The sequence below is a fragment of the Choloepus didactylus genome, chromosome 1, assembly GCF_015220235.1.
Source record: "Choloepus didactylus isolate mChoDid1 chromosome 1, mChoDid1.pri, whole genome shotgun sequence".
Lineage (NCBI taxonomy): Eukaryota > Metazoa > Chordata > Mammalia > Pilosa > Megalonychidae > Choloepus > Choloepus didactylus.
In genome coordinates this window covers 76,908,647-76,930,954 of record NC_051307.1, presented here as the reverse complement: position 1 = coordinate 76,930,954, position 22,308 = coordinate 76,908,647, and the positions used below count along the sequence as shown (strand labels likewise).

Genomic DNA, 22,308 nt, shown 5'->3' with positions numbered 1-22,308 from the left:
GATGAGGCCCTATCGCCATTCACCCAGGGTATCAGAGGTCCAGCCCATCAAAATACTGACTCCCCCACCTCCAATATGCTTGCTAAGGTCAATAAAAATTCATTTCTTACATTAGAGTAGACAAATTCATGTTGACTAAGCCTCCCATTTTTCAGGGGGAAAATAAAAATTGAAATGCATTTTTCATGAATGTAACTGGGCAAAAAATGCTATTGTGTAAATTTTATTTTGAAATAGGATAGAGAAAAATCTAAGACTTGGTATCTATCTTCTTTGAGTGGTTGGAAAGAACTTTGGTTCAATTCTTTCCAACCACTGATCATCAAGATAGACTTTCAAATGCCTGAGATTAGCTTCTTAGTTCTTGTTTTTCCACCTCTGCCCAAATAAACCTTCTCTGTCCCTAAATCTTCCCCAAGTACTCACCTGAGGGGGATGAACTATGCGTTTCACTGGGCATCCATGAAACAGCTAAAGGAAGAAGATAACAAAAGAGTCAATCTATATAAGACTAGTTATTTTATTTTCTCTTCCAGATCTTTAATTGAAGCTACAATAATGCAAAAATAATACCAATGAATACTTAAAGCAAGATACAATGAGTTATTCTGCAGCACACATTAGAATGCTGCAAAATAAAGCAGGAGTTCAGGAGAATGCTTGTGGTCCAGATGTCTCTAACAGGGAAAATTTTGGAGCAGGAGGCAGGAATGGATGGAAAACACTAGGAGAAGTTCCTCCAGTCCCAGAGAGTATTCTGAGACTGTTCTCATGCCCATCCCACAAATGAATTAAAAGAACGGGAGAAAATGAAAGCCCAAGGTGTATTATTTCTTTAGTCAAGAGAAATGCCAAAGAACTTGAAGACCTCAGGGGAACATGCATGAGGGAAGAAAACGGCTTTTGTCTGCGAGCGAACTGACATTCTAGCATGACTGTAAAGACAACTGTGTCAGAGGCCTCGGGAGCTGCTGGGTGAATATTTCTGAGGCATTCAGATGCAAACTTTCTGACTAAATGGCAGCAAACTCAGGCAGCACATACAGCTTTTGAAATAGATCTGTCAACTCATTTTGTTTACAACCGATCTCTGGCAAGAAAGAACCATTTCCTGGCAGGCCTCACATATCTTTATTTAATAAGAAGCCTGCAGTGTAATGTAAAGTAAAACAACTATAGTAGTACATGGTTACAATCAGCAGAAAAACAGTATGCCTATTAATTAAAACAAATTGCATGCTTGATTTACCCAGTTAAGTCCCTCCTTGTGTTTCAAACCAAAACAAACACAAAACAAAAGTAACATTAAAACATGCTTAGGGTCCACTTAGCATGAGATGCAAGTGGGCCCCCTGCTCCCTTAATTCTTAGCTTTGTGTCCGTGTCTCATTCCTGTGTCGCCCTGTCAGCAATAAGTGGCGTCCGAACAGGGACTTAAGAACCGGACCTGGTTCCTGACAGAAGAATCGCTTGAATGAAGGAGGTACAGCGGCGCTGGAACTTGGGTGGAGCTGACCAGTGAAACATTTCCTGAGGAGTTCATCAAAGTTGCCAGTTCATTGCCTGAGGAGTACATTGAACATCTTCATTGGAGTTGCCAGTTTGCTGCCTGAGGAGTTCATTGAACATCTTCATTGGAGTTGCCAGTCTGCTGCCTGCCCTATGGAATTTGGATTCCTGCATACCAACAGTTGTGAGAAATATCTATCTGAATGCCTCCAGACAAAGGACTGCATCTGCAGGCTGCCCCTTTATGAGCTGAAGAACCTGAAAAATAACCAGTCCTGGCTCACATACTAGAACATGTTGCCTCTGAGGTATGGTCATCTGGCACTCTGGGAAGAGTTGTAACTGCCCATCCAATAAAACTTGAGCTCAAGGTACATCAGCCCAGAAAGCTGAACTTATTACCCTGACTGGAGTGTTGATCATTGGACAAGATACAGCCTTACATCCTTATGAGCCAGGAGACCAAGTGTTATTAAGTGTTATTGAAAACATGAAAGAATAAACACCCTGAAGATCAATTTACCCCCAAGTGGAATGGACCTTACATTGTGTTGCTAATCACTCCATTTTCTCTCAAACTGCAAGGGTATTAAGACTTGGATTCACCATTTGCAAGTTAAGCCAGCTCCAGAGGAGAAAGAAGTATAAGAAAACACCACCTTCTCATGTGCCCCTACTGCTGATTTAAAATTAATCTTCCAGAAGCTGAGATGGAGGCATAGAGAGGAGTGGAAGACTGTCAGTCCCCCTGGAACAATTCATAAATGACCAAAAAACTAGTAAATAACCTGGAATAACTGTGGGGAGACAAACATGACTGTATACTCATCATCCACCAATCTGATTTGGGAGGAATGCCCAAGATCACAGCATAAAATCTGTAATTAAAAACTGGACCCAAGCTGAGAGCCAAGAGCTGAGAGCCCCTCCCTCACAGAAGCCTCACAGTGCTAGAGAGCAGCACTCTGAACAAGCAAGTGGACCTCAGCCCAGATCCAACTGGGGTTTTATTATTAACTGCTCAATACAGACAGCAAATCCCCAACAAGCACACAGAGGCTTTTGGTGACAACTGACCTTGGGAGAGTTGGGGGACATAACTGTCTCAGGACAGGGAGCCCAGAGGATCAGGTGCTATCTCTGGCTGATGGGTGAATCTTGGAGCTTTCTGTCCCTTTCTCTGTGGAGAAAGCCTCAGCTGTTTGCAGCCTGCAGCATTTTGCAGTAAAGAAAGCCTCAGCCATTTTAAAATTGCAACAATTTGACCAGCAGAATCAGAGAAACAAAGAACATATTGATATGCAGATGACCTCTCTGGAGGGGGCATAGCTTCCCAAGAGGAAAGGGAGGGTACCAGCTCTACTGCCTGCCTTACTGGAAGCAGACCCCAAAGCCTAAGGGAGGAGAGCCACAAGCCACACCCCCTTACACCAGCTACTGACAGGCTGACAGGTGCACCTGCTGGGCAGAAAAGCAAAGGGCATGTCAATCCTCTAAGAAAAACCATCAGGGAAACTGGATACTCTATATTTCCTCCTTCTGAGACCTGAGCCTGTTCTCATCTGGGAAAAACTGATTGGGGTGGCCTAGGAGGTCAGATGCCTAGACAACAGAAAACTACAACCTACACAAAGAACAACAAAGTTATGGCCCAGTCAAAGGAACAAACATACACCTCAACTGAGATACAGGAATTTAAACAACTAACACTAAATCAATTCAAAAAGTTTAAAGAAGATTTGGCAAAAGATATAGAGGCTGTAAAGAAAACATTTGGCATACATAAGGCAGAAATCAAAAGTTCAAAAAAACAACTAGTAGAATCTATGGAAATGAAAGGCACCAACACAAGAGACAAAAGACACAATGGAAACATAGAACAGCATATCTCAAGAGGCAGAAGAAAACACTCAGGACCTGGAGAACAAAACACCTGAAAGCCTACATGCAAAGGAGCAGATGGAGAAAAGAATGAAAAAATATGAGCAACATCTCTGGGAACTTAAGGATGAAACAAAGTACAAGAATGTATATATCATTAGTGTCTCAGAAAGAGAAAAGGGAAAAGGGGCAGAAGCAATAATAGAGGAAATAATCAATGAAAATTTCCCACCTGTTATGAAAGACATAAAATTACAGATCCAAGAAGTGCAGCATATTCCAAACAGAATAGAACTGAATAGGCCTATGCCAAGACACTTAATAATCAGATTATCAAAAGTCAAAGACAAAGAATCCTGAAAGCACCAAGAGAAAAGTGATCGATCACATACAAAGGAAGCTTAATAAGACTATGTGTGGATCTCTCAGCAGAATCCATGGAGGCAAGAAGGAAGTGGTGTGATATATTTAAGATACTGAAAGAGAAAAACCACCAACCAAGAATCCTATATCCTGCAAAGCTGTCCTTCAAATATGAGGGAGAGCTCAAAATATTCTCTGACAGACAGTGAGAGACTTTGTGAACAAGACACCACCCTACAGGAAATACTAAAGGGAGCACTACAGAGTGATAGGAGAAGACAGGAGTGAAAGGTTTGGAACACAATTTTGGGAGATGGTAGCACAGCAATATAAGTACACTGAACAAAGATAACTATGAGTATAGTTGAGAGAGGAAGGTTGGGAACATGTGAGACACCAGAAGAAAGGAGGAAAGATAAAGACTGAGACTGTGTAACTCAGTGGAATCTAGAGTGTTCAACAATTGTGATAAAATGTACAATATGTTCTGAGGGAGAACAAGCAAATGTCAACCTTGCAAGGTATTAAAAATGGGAAGGCATTGCAGGAGAGATGCAATCAACATAAACTAGAGACTGTAACTAACAGAATCATTGTATTATTGTTCCTTTAATGTAACAAAGGTGTTATACCAAGGTAAATGCAGATAAGAGGGGGGTATAGGGAAGGCATGTTAGACACTTGACATTGACGGTGTTGTGTGACTCTTTACTCTACTTTGATTTAAGTTTATTTTTCCTTTTGCTGATTCCTAGCTGTCATTTTTTTTCCTCTTTCTTTTGCCTGTCTACCTTCTTTGACTCTTCCTCCTGCCTTGTGGAAGAAATGTAGATGTCCTGATACAGGACATAAATATGTGACCATACAGTGAACCATCAATCATTTACTTAGGATGGAATGTATGGTGTGTGAAGAAAACCATCTTAAAAAAAAGGAGTTGATGACAAAACCTTGAGGGCAATATACTGAGTGAAATAAGCCAGACACATAAGGACAAATATTGCAGGGTGTTACTGATAGGAACTAATCATAATATGTAAACTCATAGACATGAAATATAAGGTACCAAGATATAGGATGAGGCTTAAGAATGGGGAGCAGTTGCTTAGTATGAGCAGAATGTTCAACTAGGTTGAACTTAAATGTTTGGAACTGAAGAGAGGTGTCAGTAGCAAGATGTGAGAATAACTAACAGTGCCAAGTGGTGCATGAACAAGGTGGAAATGGGAAGCTCAGAGTGATATATGTCACCAGAAGGAAAGTTGGATGTCAAAAGATGGGAGTGTATAAAACTGAATCCTATGGTGGGCAAATTTCATGATTAACTGTACAAATATTAGAAATCTCTTCCATGAACCAGAACAAATGTATGACAATACAACTAGAAGTTAATAATAGAGGGGCATATAGGGAAGAAATATATGCCTACTGCAAACTATATACTACAATTAGCAGTATTTCAAATATTCTTTCATAAACAGTAACAAATGTACTATACCAACACTACGAGTCAACAATTGAGGGTGGTTGGTTAGGATAAGGGAGGATTTGTTCCCTTTTTTTTTCATCTTTCACTTTATTTCTTGTCTGGAGTAATGAAAATGTTCTAAAAATTCAACAAAAATTAAGTGTGGTGATGGATGCACAGCTGTGTGAGGGTACCAGGGGCAACTGATTGTACACTTTGGAACTTTGGATAATTGTATGGTATCTGAACAATCTCAATAAAAATTAAAAAAAGAAAAAAAAAAAAAACATGCTTAGTCTTTCCTTTTTTGGCTTCTCCCTAGATTCCAACAGCAGTTGCAGCCGCTAATGCAGGTACGTTATTAGACCCTTCAGAAGAGGTGTGAGCCAATGCTTTCTAGGAATTGCTTAAAGGACTATTTTTGTCATAGCTACTTCCCTTTGGAAGAGATGAGGGTGGTCCTTTACACAGCTTTTTGAGTCTGACTAGATCAGGAGAATGCTATTATCTTCAAAATAATTTTCTGACCCTATTTTATTCTGTAGACACAATACCAAGGTCTACAGATGGTGATGGACTGGGTACTTCTGTAATGGCCATTTTTAATGGTTAAGCCATTAGCCAGGAATTTGACTGATAAAGAGCAACAACTAATTAAAAAGATATGAGAATCAGGCCTGAATTTCAGTAAAATTATGTAGAAGGGTCTTAGTCACCATTTTTTTTTTTTTTTAAACTCGGTATGGTATCTTCTCTACTTCTAACTATCAGGGCTCGATGCATTTATTTTTTATCTCTTCAAAATTTGATTGCAAGAAAGGGTGTGATAAATTACCTCATGCTGAAATATAAATGATTGAATATGTGTTATCCCTTTGAGGGAAACTGGTATTTTAATAGAGGATATAATTTTAAATTGGAGGAGTAAATATTTATTAAAGACTGACCTAACAGGGAACCAAGTGACAGAAGGGAAGAGCAGTGATTTAAAGAAGAGGGTAATGGAACACGATGTGAGCTGAGAGGTACAAGATTTTCAAACATGAGGACACGAACAGTGAGTTAGAGAGTCAGCATCCCAGTCAACAGGGGAGCAGAACCCAGCATTGCTGCCATTGGACATAGGTGATGGAAACCCTCAACTCAAGCCTCACTGTCACCCTGTGCCCAGGGAAAGTACAAGGAATTGTTAGGAAATTACTGGCAAAGCTACCAAGAGCCTGAGAAAAATCAAACAGAATCAGGGACAGAATAAGTAGTGGATTTATAAAATTTAAGAAGGGCCCATAGATTTTGAAGATTAAGGAATGTATGGTTAAAGAGCCCAGAGGTGTGTGGATATGTGTGTGTGTGTGTGTGTGTGTGTGTGTGTGTGTGTGTTTGGTGATGGTGAGCTTGCTGATACTGGTAATGGGGCAAACTGAAGGCACAGGGGCTCATGGAGACTCACATCATGTTTCTGCTTCTCTAGCTTAGACAGACTGACTGATTTCCATTTGGCATTGGGCTTCACTGGGCCAGATGGATAGCAGGAAAAACCAGAAACAAAAAAGTAATCAAGCTTCAATTTTCTGTTCTGTGGCCTGATCACCTGAAAGTTAGGATGAAAATATGACCCAGGATGTCATTAACCTTATGCATTTCAGGTATTTAGATGATCAGATCGAGCATCCCCATTTCATAGGTGGTTATAGTAAAATATGCATTTCTGTTCCAGATTGTAGGAAACTTGGAAGCTGAACGAGGATTAGACTACAATATTTCTCAATTTCAGCCTGGACAAGTTGATAGATAAAAACGAAAACAATAGAATATAATATTAAAATGTATACCCATAAATTTAGTGTAAATGCAATGGACTCATAACATTGTAGTGACATCCAAATATATATGAATGACACAAAATTCATGCATAAGCCAAATAACCCAGAGAACATACTCACAAATAGCAAGGGCCCTAGAAACACTTCTACTGGGTTTATTCCACCAGAAATCCATCCATTATCATTCTTTTTCTGCCTCTGAACACTTCATAAAACTACTGAAATAAACATACTGGGAGAAAAAAATCTCATTATCAATGCCTGTCATGAATCTTGCCAAATGCACCATCTAATATTGCATGTCACAGTACAGTTCAACCCACTGAGCAGAAATATGTTTCAAAAACAGTTTGGGAGTGAGCAATCAATATTAACTTGTTGGAGCCTAATGTGTTTTTGAGAACGACTGTAAAAAGAGTGCCTTACCACAGGGAATTTTTGCTCTAAGCTTATGGATAAAAAATGGTAACAGATCTTCTGATTCTCACATAAGTTAGAATGCGGATCTACACTGCCAGGGGAAAAAAAATTGTTAGCTTTAGAGTCCCTTCCTAGATCTCACAATTTCTAAGGCTATTTTTTGGGGTAAGAATGATGACGAGCTGTTCAAGGATGAAGTTTTCAGATAGGGGAAGAAAGATGTGGAGGATTAAAACAGTTCAATTTACTATAAAATCAATTTAAAAGGCCAAGAATATGCATATGTAAATTATAAAGCACTCTCAAGTAAGGCCCTCTTGGGTTTCCCAGTTTTGGGGGCAGGGAATACCTTGCATGGCTTCTATGCTTCACACTGATGCACAGAATGATAAGGATTTTATTTTTATTCCTGGTATGTACAATATTGTAATAATAATTTAAATAAAGCAAATAAATAAAATGAAAAGGTCAAAAATCCCAATTAGATATCACTTGTTTTCATTGTGCATGTGTGCTTTCTTTCTTGTCCTTGCCCACATGCACACATATCCATTCAATCATTTCACACCTATTTGTTGAGCGCCTTCTATGTGCCTGCCACTGTTACAGACATTAGGATACAACAACGAATAAGAGAGAAAAAGGTGTAGGTCCCTGTTCTTGTATATCTTACATTCTAGTATAATTTCAATAAAAAATGAAATAAATAAAATAAACAAAGGAAAATATCTGACATTGGTAAATCTTATGCTGAAAGTTTTAAAATGTGGTAATATATACGTAATTATAATCATAGTTAAATTTAACTTGAGTTCACCTCTTCCTATAACATTCTCAATAAACCTTTATTTCCATAGCTCCATAACCTCCCCCCATAATCAACAAGTATTAATTCATTTATCTATTCAACAAATATTAATTGAATACTACCTACATAGTAGGCATTATCTTAGGCACTGGGGATACAAGTAAACAAACAAAGATCTTATGGAGCTTACTTGTATCGTAGTCTTGAGAATAAGGGAGACAAAAATTTTAGTATAGGTAAAGAGTTTCAGAATAGTTTATTACAAAAACTTCAATTTTATGATGACACCACATATGATAAATATAAATCTGTTAAGTATAGACTTTCATACCCAATCTGCCTAATGTTTTTATTCTGTTTATATCTTTCTGCCTCCTTACTCTTGTCTATATTATAAGATGTACTGGTTAGCTTAGTACATTATGGGTATTGTTTTGACTGGCTTCATGATATTTCATTGAGTTACTATTTCATCCTATTCCACATTCTTCTATTATTAGACATATTTTTCCTCTGCACCTCTTCACACACATTTTTGGGTTATTATGAAGGAATTCTCTTCCTGTTCCATCCCCTGTATCCCCATCAAAGGCAATTTGCTGTTCTGAATGTTGTCTTTATCATTTACCACTTACATATTTTTATCACATGTATGCCTAAACCATATGGCATTTGGTTGTACTTGTTTTAGAATTTTATAAAAAGTATATAATGCCATATGTTGTCACTTGGCATTTCCTTTTTTGACTCAGTACAATATTACTAAGATTCACTCATGATGTGTGTGGCAGTCACCATTTTTCATTGATGTATAATATTTTAATATATGAATTGGTTACAATTTATTTATCCATTTTCCTGACAATGGCCATTTAGATTATATACAATTTTGCTATTATGAACAAATGTCCCAACATTTGTGTATATATCTCCTGTATATATGTATTGACATTTGTCTTAGGTATATTCCTAGGAGTAAGTTGGATTGAAAGGTATGCAGATGTTTGACTTTAAAACATAATGTCAGTGTGGTGGTACCAATTTATATTCTCTACGGCAACATATAAGAAATTCTATTGATCCATATTCTATCTAAGACTTGGCGATACCAGAATTTTTAATTTTGCCAATTGATTAAATGTAAAGTAAATACCTGATTCTAGTCCTCATTTGCATTTCATGATTACTAAAGAGGCTGAGACTCATTTCAGATATTTTTTAGCCATTTGTGTTTCATTCTTTTTATGTGTCTTCTCATCTTTCTACTTTTTTAGGTCTTTAAAAAATTGATTAGTAAGAGTTCTTTATGTATTCTTGATATAAAATTTTGATCTTTTGTCAATTATATGTCCTGCAAATTTTATGGTTTGACTTTTTACTTTCTTTAAAGTGTCTTTTGATGAACAGAAGTTTCTTAATTTTATTATATTCTAATTTTTCAATATTTTTAATAGTGCTTCATGTATCTTCTTTAAACTCTCACCTACTCCAAGGCTCGGAAGAAATTTACTTTTATTTTATTACATGTTTTGAAGATTTGCTTTTGACATAAACACCTCAAACCATCTGGAGTTTATTTTTGTGCAATCTGTGTGGTAGGGATACATTTTAATGCTTTTCTTTCTTCAAAATAATCAGTGTTTCTAGGTCCATTTCTAAACAGTCTCTTCTCACAGCAATCTGTCATGCCACTTTTGACACATCTCAGTTCCATGTATTTATGGATCTCTTTCTGTTGCTCTCTATTCTGATACTGGCTTTTCAGTTCTTATATTGCACACTAAGTTCACAGTGTTTATTATACTTTTAAATATTAAACAAAATAAATATGCCAAATTAAATTATAAAGGGTCATGCATAAACTAATGATTAAAGTGCCTTGAATTAAAGATTATGATTAATCCAAATTTGTGAACATGAGGTCCATAAAAAGAGATAAATAAATAATTCTACAAAGAACAATTTTGTACATGTTCCTTTTCTCCCTTTGATTTATTTACTGAGGAAAAGTGCCTTGTAGTGAAATGACTGAGCCAATGAGTATAAAAGACTTTTAGAGGTTGTCAATGTACAACTAAAATACTTTCCAAAAGGGATGTACAAATTTACTCTTTGTGGCAAAGGCCTTAGTGGTTCAGAGTTCTGCCCCTGTGGCATCCAGTGTCCTCTCTCCTCTTTGCATCCCCCACATTCCTTCCTTCTTTCCCAAACTGACTTTTGCCCTATACAAGAAAGAGTAACTTGATGCTCCAACCTTGTCAATATCTGCTAAAGCAGCCCCAGGACACCCTGATGCCAGTGGGCCAGGTTAAAAGTAACAAATAAGGCTGTTTTTGTGTGTCTATGCTGAGCTCCCTCTTTTCATTTTTATTAGGGATATGCATATTCTGTCTAGTTCACTCTTTCCCCAGATATATCCATAACTCACTCTTTTACCAACTTTACTTGCATCTTTACTCAGATGTCACACCCTTCAGTAAGACTTTCCAAGACTAGCCTATTAAAAATGGCAACACACTCTCACCCTTGATTCTCACTGTGTCCCTTCATGGCTTTACTTTATCCATATCATTATCCCCATTTGCCTGTCTCTCTTCCAGAATTTGGAACTTAGATCTGTTTTGTTCACAGTTGTATCCCCAGCACTTACAATAATGCTTGAAACATGGTAGATGCTCAGTGAATATTTGTTGAATATGATTATGAATAGAGAACATCAAAGCTGTTCAATATCTGTGTTAGATGAATGACTGAGGCCTGGAGGATTCCACAGAAACCCAGTTATACTTACATTGCTTGACATCTTTCTCGCTGGAGGTCCAGGGGTAGTTGAAGCTGTGGGTAGTCACAATGGAATTGTTGGCTGAAAGGCAAAATTTTCAGAATCCTGTTTTTTTTTTTTTTTTTTTTAATAAAGCTGTCATTTAACTTCTGTTTTGTGGGGCTGAATTTTTAAATCTATGTGGCCTCTGGGGAAATCTGAAATGGAAAATTTGCTTCCCAAGGCAGGAACACCAGCTGACATATTAAGCAAAAGCTCGGTAGTTTATGTGTAATGCCAACTTGTCACTGATTTGCATTCTTTTTCTGTTCTTGTCACCAACTCAGATCACTGGGAGTATTGTGACAATTACTCTAATATTACCATATAGTCCCTTGACAAATAGAAGGTACAACATAAAAACAAATCACCAACCCTTATTTTTAAGATTACAGTGTATGTCATATCAATATATAGTCACAAGATTACAACTGCTACAAAGTAACTCAAAACCAAAATATTAACATCAGATGAAAAATACAACCTTTTCCTAAAACCTCAACATTATTGTAGCTGCAGTGAGACTTTGAGTGTATTGTCTCTTTTGAGTCACAGAAGGAAAGCCTTGCTATACTTACTTTGAGGGGTAGCATTTGGAGTTGATGTGCTCACTTCTACAAGGGCTATTGAAGATGAAGCTAGCCATCCTATTTTGAAAACAAAATTCCCAAATTGTTATAGGTATTGACAATCACATATTTAGCTATACCACTAGATTTAAGAAGGTGTGCCAGTTTGAATGTACTGTGTCCCCCAAATGCCATTATCTTTGTGGTCTTGTGGGGCAGACGTTTTTGGTGCTGGTTAGATTTGCTTGGAGTGTGCCCCACCCAGCTGTGGGTGATGATTTTGATGAGATATTCCCATGGAGGCGTGGCCCTGCCCATTCGGGGTGGGCCTTGATCAGTGGAGCTATATAAATGAGCTGACTCAAAGAGAGAAAACGGAGTGCAGCTGTGAGTGATGTTTTGAGGCGGAGCAAGCTTGCTGGAGAGGAACGTCCTGGGAGAAAGCCGTTTTGAGGCTGGAGCTTTGGAGCCGGCTGCCTTCCTAACTAACAGAGGTTTTCCAGACGCCATTGGCCATACTCCAGTGAAGGTGCCTGGTTGCTGATGTGTTGCCTTGGACACTTTGTGGCCTTAAGACTATAACTGTGTGGCGAAATAAACCCCCGTTTTATAAAAGCCAATCCGTCTCTGGTGTTTTGCATTCTGCAGCATTGGCAAACTAGGACAGAAGGGTAGTATACAGGATGTGGAATATTAGAGTTGGAAAGAATCATAGTGACTTAATAGTCTAATGGTCTCATTTTATAAATTATGAAACAAACTAAAATGTATATCTTTGTGGTTACATACACAATAGTCAATATCATTTCTTTGATTTTTAACCCAGTTCTCCTAACCTTAAGTGTATTCTATTCACTCTTTCCAAATATACTGTTTCAGTGCCTACTGTGTATTAGACTTTTTGCCTACATGCTGGAGATACTGCAATGAACAATGAAAACACGGCTTCTGCCCTCATGGAACTTACCTTGTGGTGAGTTTTCACATATAATTCATAACATTTTCACATAATAGATAATGGTTTCACATTGACTTCAATTCTTAGCTTTGAAGGTCAGCTCCATCTTTATATTCCATTCTCCTCCTCTCCTCAGAAACAAAAGACTAAATCATATTCATTTGAAAATATCTCTGGGAATGAAGCAAGGTGGATTAAAGAAGAAAAATACCAACCACATTCCACTGAAAACATGCATATATCTCTTGGGAGGACAAAATTTTAATGTATTTTAATTACATGTATTTGCTCCCTTGTTCCAAAACATATTTAGGATGGCTTACATAAAAATGCAATGCAAAAAGATAAAGGCAGTGAATGGAAAGGGAAAATAAGGGTAAAGGAAATATATTTAGAAAAAGTATTTTGAATTTTGGGTGAGGATATAGTATGTGAAATACACTTCTTGATTTCCTGTACTCTTAGTTGCTGTGGGCTCCAAATTTAGTCTGAACTTGATAGTGGCAAATACTAAGAAATAAAGAATATATGTTATGTGATTTATCTTCATAAGTTAAAAGCAGCAATTTTTCAGAAGAAACACAGTTATTATTTCCATTGTGATTAAAAAGAAATTTCTCCCAGGTCTTCATTTTAAAATGCTGTATAAGGTGCACAGTATCTTCCACAGTATTTTTGCAGTATGACAGGCAGTATGCTAATTCACTCTCATGCTTTAGTTACCGACAAATGGCATTCCAGCTTCCCAGGCACCTCAATTCTGGGAAAAGGCATGCCTTAAATAGAGAGTATGGGTAATCAAATCTCTGAGAAAATATATTTATGGTAAATAAATAGATAAGCATTGGGGTTTATGCATCTACAAGTAGTTCATGTCCAGAGATGATAAAAATAATTGGTTCTGCAATGCAATCTACCGATCAATCCCCAAAGCAAACTCACTACAGCCCAGCTCCATTGAGGCTGACATGGAGAGATGTGTTAGAGGCTGCTTCAGAGGATGCTATATGAGGCATTAAAATGGGCAGCCAGGATCAGGATGGACAGAAAAAGGCTTTTGACAGACAGGACATGCACGGTGATATGCACAACTTCATTCTTCCAACATGTATTTATTGAGTGCCTCCTGTGCACTGGAATTGGGGATGAAATGGAGAGCAAGAGAGAATCAGCCCCTGCCCGCATGGAGTTTACAACAAAACTACATTTCCCAGCTTCCTGTGCAGTTAGGAGGTATTGAGTCCTAGCCAGTGGGAATGATGGTTGTCATTTTAAGGCCTGGCCTATGAAAACCTCCTGCACATGATCCCCCATGATCTTTCATCATGTACCATCCTGATATTATCATTCGAGGTGACTTAGAATTCACAACTGGAAGATGACAGAGCCTGGGTGGAAGAGAGAAAACTGACACAGATTTGGCCCCTCACTGGCTCAATCATTAAGGATAAATGAACATATACTATGTTGTTAGGTAAAAAAACAAAAAAATTGCTGGGTGAGACCTCTTTCTGAGAAAGGATTTTCCAAAAGACAAAAACAATTGACCTGCAGGGACTTTCCATGAAAATGAAACAATGGAATGCAACCTAAAGAATTGCAAGTAAGCAACACCTCGTATTAAACCAGTTTCAACCCAGGAGAGATAGCTTATCAGAATAGACACACATACCATAATTATCAGTGTATACCTGCTTCCCACTTGTAAGACCCCTCCCATGAAAAATAGAACTTAATGTCAAACAGTCAGAATATTTCTTTGCTTGCTTCTGCATTTGTCCTCTGAAAGCTTCTAGGAGTTTAATAACCTGATTCTTATATTTAGTTCTTTGATCCATTTTTAGTTAATTTTTATATAAAGTGTGAGATAGGGGTTCTCTTTCATTTTTTAGCATATGGATATCCAATTCTACTAGAACCATTTGTTGAGGAGACTATTCTTTTCCAATTGAGTGGACTTGGAAGCCTTGGGAGGTGTGGATGCTGCCAGATTCATGAATCATAAACTGCTCAAATAAACTCCCATAGATAATATCTTATCTAATATTTCATTTTATTTTACTTTAAATTTTATTAGAGAAATTGTGAATTTACAGAAAAATTGTGCATAAAATACAGGATTCACATAGGCCATCCTACTAACACCTTGTATTAGTGTTGAACATTTGTAACAGTTGATGATAGCACTTTTTTGTAACTGTAGGATTTTTTTTAAACAGTAGTTACCTTTGTTACAATTGTTGAAAGATTATTAAAATATTACGATTAAATGTCACCCATACTTTGCATTACGTGTGTTTTTTCTCATATACCACCCTATTAACAACTTTTATTAGTGTCATTCATTTGTTATAATTCATGAAAGAACATTCTTATACTTGTACTATTAATAGTAGTCCATCCTCTACAATAGGGTTCACTGCATTATACAGTCCTATGTTTTATATTTTACTTTTCATGATAGTAACATATATGACCAAAGATTTCCCTTTTTAGCCATATTCACCTATATAATTCAGTGCTGCTATTTACATGCACAAAATGTGCTACACCACCATCATCCATTTTCAAACCTTTACCATCAACCTAAACAGAAATTCTATACAAATTAAGCATCTACTCCCCATTCTTTAATCTTAAACTAAACCCTGGTAGCCTGTATTCTAGATTCTACTCTATTATGAGTTTGCTTATTATAATTAGTTCACAATAGTAAGATCAAACAAAATTTGTCCTTCTGTGTCTGGCTATTTCACTCAGCATGATAGTCTCAAGGTTCATCTATGTTGTCATATGCATCAAGACTTCATTCCTTTCTATGACTGAACGATATTCCATTGTATGTTGTATTAGTTAGGGTTCTCTGGGGAAACAGAACCAACAGGAGATATTTGTAAATATGAGATTTTATAAATGTCTCACACAACTGTGGGGATGCACGAGTCCAAATTCTATAGGGCAGGATGCACGAGTTCAAATTCTGTAGGGCAGGTAGCGAACTGGCAACTCTGATGAAGGTGTTCAATGAACTCCTCAGGAAACGCTTCGCTGGCTAGCCGAAGAAAAAGTGAATGTCCTCTATCTTTCTTGCTTAAAAGTCTTCAACTGATTGGAGTAAACCCAGCTGATTGAATTCTCTCATTGCGGAAGACACACCCTTCGTTGATGTCACAGGTGCAGTCAATTGACTGATAATTTAATAAACCAGCATTCTGGTTTATTAACCAGCCACAAATGTCCTTGCAGTAATGGTTAGGGTAGTGCTTGCTTGACCAGACACCTGGTCACCATCACCTGGCCAAGATGACACATGAACCTAACCATCATGTATGTATATACCACATTTTCTTTATTGATTCATCAGGTGATGGACATTTGGGTTACTTCCATCTTTTGGCAATTGTGAATAATGCCACTATGAACATCAGCATGCAAATATCTCTTTGAATCCCTGCTTTCAATTCTTCTGGGTATATACCTAGTAGAGGGATTGCTAGATCATACAGTAATTCCATACTTAGCTTCCTGAGGAACTGGCAAATTATTTTCCACAGCGGCTGCACCATTTTTTCATTCCCACCAGCAATGACTGAGTGCTCCTATTTCTCCACAACCTCTCCAATAGTTGTAGTTTTCTGTTTTGTTTTGTTTTTAATAGTGGCCATTTTGAGTGTGAAATATCTCATTATGGCTTTGATTTGCATTTCCCCAATAGCTAGTGATGTTGACCATCTTTTCATGTGCTTTTTAGCCATTTGTATATCCTCTTTGGAGAAATGTCTACCAAGTCTTTTGCCCATTTTTAAATTGAGTTGTTTGCTTTTTTACTGTTGATTTGTAGGATTTTTAAATATATAGTATTCTGGATATTAAACCCTTAACAGATATGTGGCTTCTAAATATTTTTTCCCATTGAGTAGGCTGTCTTTTGACTTTCATGACAAAGTCTTTTGATGCACAAAAGTTTTTAATTTTGAAGAGGTACCATTTTTCTATTTTTTTCCTTAGTTATTTTGTGCTTTTGGTGTAACGTCTAAGAAACCATTGCCTAACACAAGATCTTGAAAATGCTTCTCCACATTTTCTTCTAGGAGTTTAATAGCCTGATTCTTATATTTAGGTCTTTGATCCATTTTTAGTTAATTTTTACATTAAGTGTGAGATAGAGGTTCTCTTTCATTCTTTAGCATATGGATATCCAATTCTACTAGAACCATTTGTTGAGGAGACTATTCTTTTCCAATTGAGTGGACTTGGAAGCCTTGTCAAAAATCAGTTGCCATAGGTGTGATAGTCTATTTCCGAACTCTCGATTCGATTCTATTTGTCAATATAATTATCCTTGTGTGAGTACTGTTGCTGGATTCAGCTTTCCAGGTTCTTGGCCATGCCTTGAGAAAGAACTCAAGGGCACAGCACAGTTTGAGTAAGCAGGTAGAAAGTTTTATTAAGAATGCTTGTGAGAGGACATGCAGACACTCTCTCCAAGACAGAGGTGAGGGGTGAGAGGCCCCAAAACTGTGGGGCAATCTGCTTTTATAGATTTTTGTCCCTTTTTAATTTTTATTAATTACTTTACTACCACTCCTTTTTCCATCATCTGTGGATGCTTGATGGTAGATGATTTACTCAGATGGGGTCGGTTGGTGTTCCGGTTTGCTAAAGCTGCCATTATGCAAAATACCAGACATGGATTAGCTATTATAAAGGAGATTTATTTCGTTACAAATTTACAGTCCAAAGGTCATGGAAATGTCCAAATTAAGGCATCAACACGAGTATACCTTCACTGAAGAATGGTCGATAGTGTTTGGAAAACCTCTGTCAGCTGGGAAAGCATGTGGCTGGTGTCTACTGACTCTTTGCTCCAGGGTTCTGGTTTCAAAATGGCTTTCTCCAAAATGTCTCTGGGTTTCTCTTAGCTTAGTATTTCCAAATGTCCTTCTATCTGCATCTCCAAGAATCTCTAAGTGTCAGCAAGCATCTTTTGGGGCATTTTTCCTCTCTTAGCTTAGCTGGAGCAAACTCTGGGCTAGCATCTCAAAGTGTCAGCAAGCAACTCTGTGGGCTTCCAAGTGTCTAAATGTCCTGGCTTAGCTTCCAAGTGTCCTGGCTTAGCATATCCCGGGGCATTTTCCTCTCTCTGCTCTCTGTGAGAGCTCCCTTTAAAGGACTCCAGTAAACTAATCAAGACCTACCCTGAATGGGTGGGGTCAAATCTCCATGGAAACATTCAATGAAGAGGTCACACCCTAATCAAAAAGATTAATCAATCTGCCTCCACAAGATTGCATTAAAGAATATGGCTTTTTTTTTTTTCTGGGGAACATAAGATATACAAAACTGCACAGTTGGTTCCACACTTCTCCATAGATAATTCACTCTGGGGGTCATTTGGCTCCCAGGTGCTGTTTATTGTTATTCTTCTCAGAGATATCTTTTTCCTTGAGGCCTGACCACTTCTGGGAATTTGCCCTTTGCTCAGTCAGCCACCACCCTAATAGTAACACTACCTCAGTACCATGCTGTTTTGACCACTATAGCTTTGTAATATGTTTTAAAGTCAGGAAATATGAGTCTTCCAAATTTGTTCTTCTTTTCAAGATGTTTTTGGCTATTTGGGGGCCCTTACTCTTCCAAGTCAATCTGATAATTGGCTTTTCCACTTCTGCAAAGTAGGCTGTTGGAATTTTGATTGGGATTGCATTCAATCTGTAAATCATTTTGGGTAAAATTAACATCTTAATGATATTTAGTCTTCCAATCCATGGACACAGAGTATTCTTCCATTTATTTAGGGCTTCTTTGCTTTCTTTTAGCAATGTTTTTTAGTTTTCTGTGTAGAAGGCCTTTACATCCTTGATTAGATATATTCCTAGATGTTTGATTCTTTTAGTTACTATTGTAAATGGACTTTTTTTTTTGACTTTCTCCTCAGATTGCTCATTACTAGTGTACAGAAACCTTACTTATTTTTGCATGTTGATCTTGTATCCCATCACTTTGCTGAACTCACTTATTAGCTCTAGTAGTTTTGTTGTAGATTTTTTGGGATTTAGTAACATAGGATAATGTCTGCACTATTACTGCAAATAGTGAAAGGCTTTCTTCTTTCTTTCCAATTTGTATGACTTTTATTTCTTTTCCTTGCCTAACTGCTCTGGGTAGAAATTGTAGAAAAATTTTGAATAACACTGGTGTACAGTGGGCATCTGTTTTAGTTTGGTAAAGCTGCTGGGATGCAATATACCAAAAATGGGTTGGCTTTTACAATGGGGATTTATTAACTTACAATTTTAAAGTTCTGAAACAGGAGAATGTCCAAATCAAGGCATCATCAGACAGTATCTGGACTCCTGTGTCACATGGCGATACTCTTAGCCTGATGCAAAGATGGCCGAATGGGGCGTCTCAACTCCCCCCACACACAGTTCCTCCTTCCCAGCTCCAGGACAAGTGGTGGGGCTCTGGGCTGTGGGCAAGGCCCCGGGCAGGAGTTTATCCAGCCGTCTGGGGGGCCAGCTGCTAGCCGAGGAGTTTCTTTCAGCTTCTGGCTCTCCCCTCCATTCCCCCGGCCCCAAGGGTATCTGCAGCGGACTATCCTCCAGGCCAGACACTGAGAGACCAGCCCAGCCCCCTCTTTCTGTGTTTTACTGAGTGGTTGCCACTGTCACAACTGCAGCCACTCCTGGGTTTTTCCCTTTTTTTTTTTTTAAAAAAAGAACCAGTCGGTCTCCAAATGCCAAACCCTGGCTTCCCCTCACTGCTGCACGGCTGCGGGTCTTCCAGCCAGCTTACTCACTCATTTCAGAATGCAGACTCCCGGTTTCACTAAGTATACAGCCCCTGTGGTACTAGGAGACCTCATCGAGCTGGCGCATCGCCATAACCGGTATTCTGGGTCACTTTCTGGTTTTTATGTAGTGTTTTTCATGGAGGTGTTTTTTTTTCCATGTCTCACCTAGCCGTCATCTTAGTTTCTCTCTACTTATATTTTTAAAATTTTTGTACTGTCATGTATCTTTAAAGTCAACTTATATCCTTTTTGCAACAAGGTAAGGTAAAAATGCATAGAAGAAAATGAATGATTAGCCATAATTTATCTTCAGACTCTGTGATATACTGAGAGAGATGATGTACTTCTCTTAATTAACACAGGAAGAAAAGGTGAGAGACAAAGCAGGGAGGGGAGAAGAAAGACTTCATCTTTGTTTTTAAAGATTCTCAGAATGATTAAAATAATGATCCCTTTACCCTGGAACTTGTTCCTCAAGTAGGAGAAAGGAGAGGCTTTCATTGCCAGTCAGTCCCTTATCTCGTCTCCTATGGTCCAGCATTTTTCATTCATTCATTTTTCCCTCATTCCATCCTTCCTCTCACTCTGAGAACTGAGCTCCTGAGTATTCATTGAGTGACTTAGTGAGTGAAAGCAGAAAGGAATAGGTATAACAGTGGCAATATGATGACAGAGTTGATTATGATGAAGAAAAAGAACATGGACACAACCATCAGAGAACTTTGTATTTTTTCACAAAGCATCGCCATTACCTAGAAATCTCAGGTTAATAAGCAACTGCCAGTGGCCTTTTTAAATAACACTTACCTACAAGCAACAGACATTTTCCCTAGCCAGGCTGATCTTCCACACTGGGTGCCAGCACTTAGTGCCTGGTGATTTAATACTGGCAGGAAGTGCCCCAAACTTGATGAAGTATGATAACTAGAACTTGAATTTCATTTGCATTAAAATGACTGATGAAATGATCTTTTCTGGAGATCAGAAAATAAAGTGACATAAATCCTCACATGAGGTTTACCACAGGGGAAGAATTTATTCATTTGAATCAATCTAGCACGTTCACAGACCACGTGGGAAAGGAACGCTGCCTCAGACATGAATGCTGCCTTGCGTCCTTGTGTCATTGACTGTGTGCCTGAGAACAGCCTCTAGCCTGGCTGAGACAGCAGGGCTGCTACCCTCTTCCCCTTACAAGCAGGTCTCTTGAGTTTGTTGAAGGCCTAATATGTGCCACCGCAGGGACACTCAGTCTCTATCCTCAGGAAGCCCATGGTCATTTCAGTCTTATTGGTCTCCAGCTGAATTGGGGGGCTGGGGCAGAGGGGCTTGGCCTGCTTACTTGCATAGCTTATTGAAAGAATGATCCCTTTACTCTGGGACCTCATTCATTATTCAGAAGACAGAATTGAAGCCATTAGAAAACTATCTAGAAATTTTAAATTCTCCCTCTCTCTCTGGCCTTATACCATTGGTTAAGTTTAAGCCCCCTTGACATTTGATGGTCCAGTCTGTAACATTCTCTCCATCATCAGACTCTTGCTACTCTCTGCATTTGTTCTTTCTTTTATACAATCAACATCTGGATGCCTCTGTCTTTTAGGCATTGTGCTAAGTACTGAGGATCCAGTGATAAGTTCATGGAGGAGATGGACATCAGCCAAAAAAAATTACATGAATCAATCCAAATATGAGAGCACATAATGGAGGGAATGGCCCCAGAAAGGATTCCCTAAGGAGTAGTGGGAGAACAGAGGCAGAGGAGGGGAAGGGGCACCTTTCAGGCAGAGGACACAGCAGTTGCAAAAGCCCTGGATGTGGTTTCACATGCAGTGTTTCGGAAAAATCAACCTGCTGGTAGCTGCCCATTCCAGGGCTTGGCCTTTGCAAGGCATCATGGGGTGTTTGCTCTCCGTGTTTAACTGAGTGTGAACTGGGTGTGAGTGTGTGGAGGGCTACCTGCCACAGTGCATACAGCAGCAGCAGCCACACGAAAATGATGATCAAACTGGGGCATGCTGGTGGCGGCAATGCTGCTGGTTTCTCAGGTTTTCCTTTGTTTTTCTTTTTAATGAAATAAATCCCTTCCTATAACCTGACCTGGAGATTGGGTACCTATAAGAGAATATCTCTGACTGCCTCAATATCAAATAGAGCATTTGGAAAGAATTTTATTTGTATTCCTCTTAGTCAAATTTTTAAGATTCCTATTTATCATATATTTCAGCATGTGAATAAGACAGCTTGCTTTTGTCTTTTCTGTTTCAAGGTTACAATACAGCAAAGCATCTTCAATATTCAATAGTTGGTTCTTTATTTTGACCTACTACGTAGTTGACTAATATGCCAAACCCAGTGATGGAGGATTGTTTGCTTTGTTTGCTGGTTGTTTATTTCTCCTTCACTTTGTACATCTATTGTTATTAAACCTTGCAAGTGTCCAGAGGTACATCATAATGACTCTTGTTTCCAGGAAAGAAGAAGAGGCTTAGAAGTAAACACTGCTTCATACAAGCCATCTTGCTTATGATAATTCATATATGGCCATGAGGTTAGATGAAAAGGTTTGAAAGGTTTCCTATTTACTATTTTAACTCCTAGAAAAATTTCTCACTAAATTTAAAAATCATCCCTTTATGTTATCACTAGAAATTCAATTAAGTCAGAACACCGCTCTATTCAGTTCTGAGTTGAATGGTGAAGACAGAAACATGTTCTATAAGAAGCTCTAATTCATCATCTTGCTCATCAAAAACCTCAAGGGTAAGGGAGTAGAAATGGCTTGAGTGAGGATTTCTTTGGAGAGAGTTGTCAGGGTGCTGTGTATCTTGTCCCCTCTGAAGAGGGATGAAAGGAGGAATCTGACCCCTCACCTTAGCTCAAGTGAAGTGT

At 38.3% G+C, this 22,308-nt stretch overlaps 1 protein-coding gene across 6 annotated transcripts in view; it reads right to left on the bottom strand.

Annotated features, from left to right (window-relative positions):
- The window catches only part of CD96 (CD96 molecule), a 111,068-nt gene that overhangs the window by 12,967 nt on the left and 75,793 nt on the right, over positions 1-22,308 (bottom strand). For 3 of the 6 annotated variants that reach the window (XM_037835208.1, XM_037835210.1, XM_037835231.1), the window contains exons 9-11: positions 11,672-11,740; positions 11,064-11,135; positions 427-471 (exon numbers count right to left, since the gene is read on the bottom strand). In XM_037835208.1, the coding sequence (XP_037691136.1) occupies positions 427-471; positions 11,064-11,135; positions 11,672-11,740 (186 nt within the window). Of the gene's footprint in view, positions 1-426; positions 472-11,063; positions 11,136-11,671; positions 11,741-22,308 lie in introns of those variants that run through there. The other 3 variants (XM_037835213.1, XM_037835223.1, XM_037835241.1) reach the window with 3 other exon arrangements.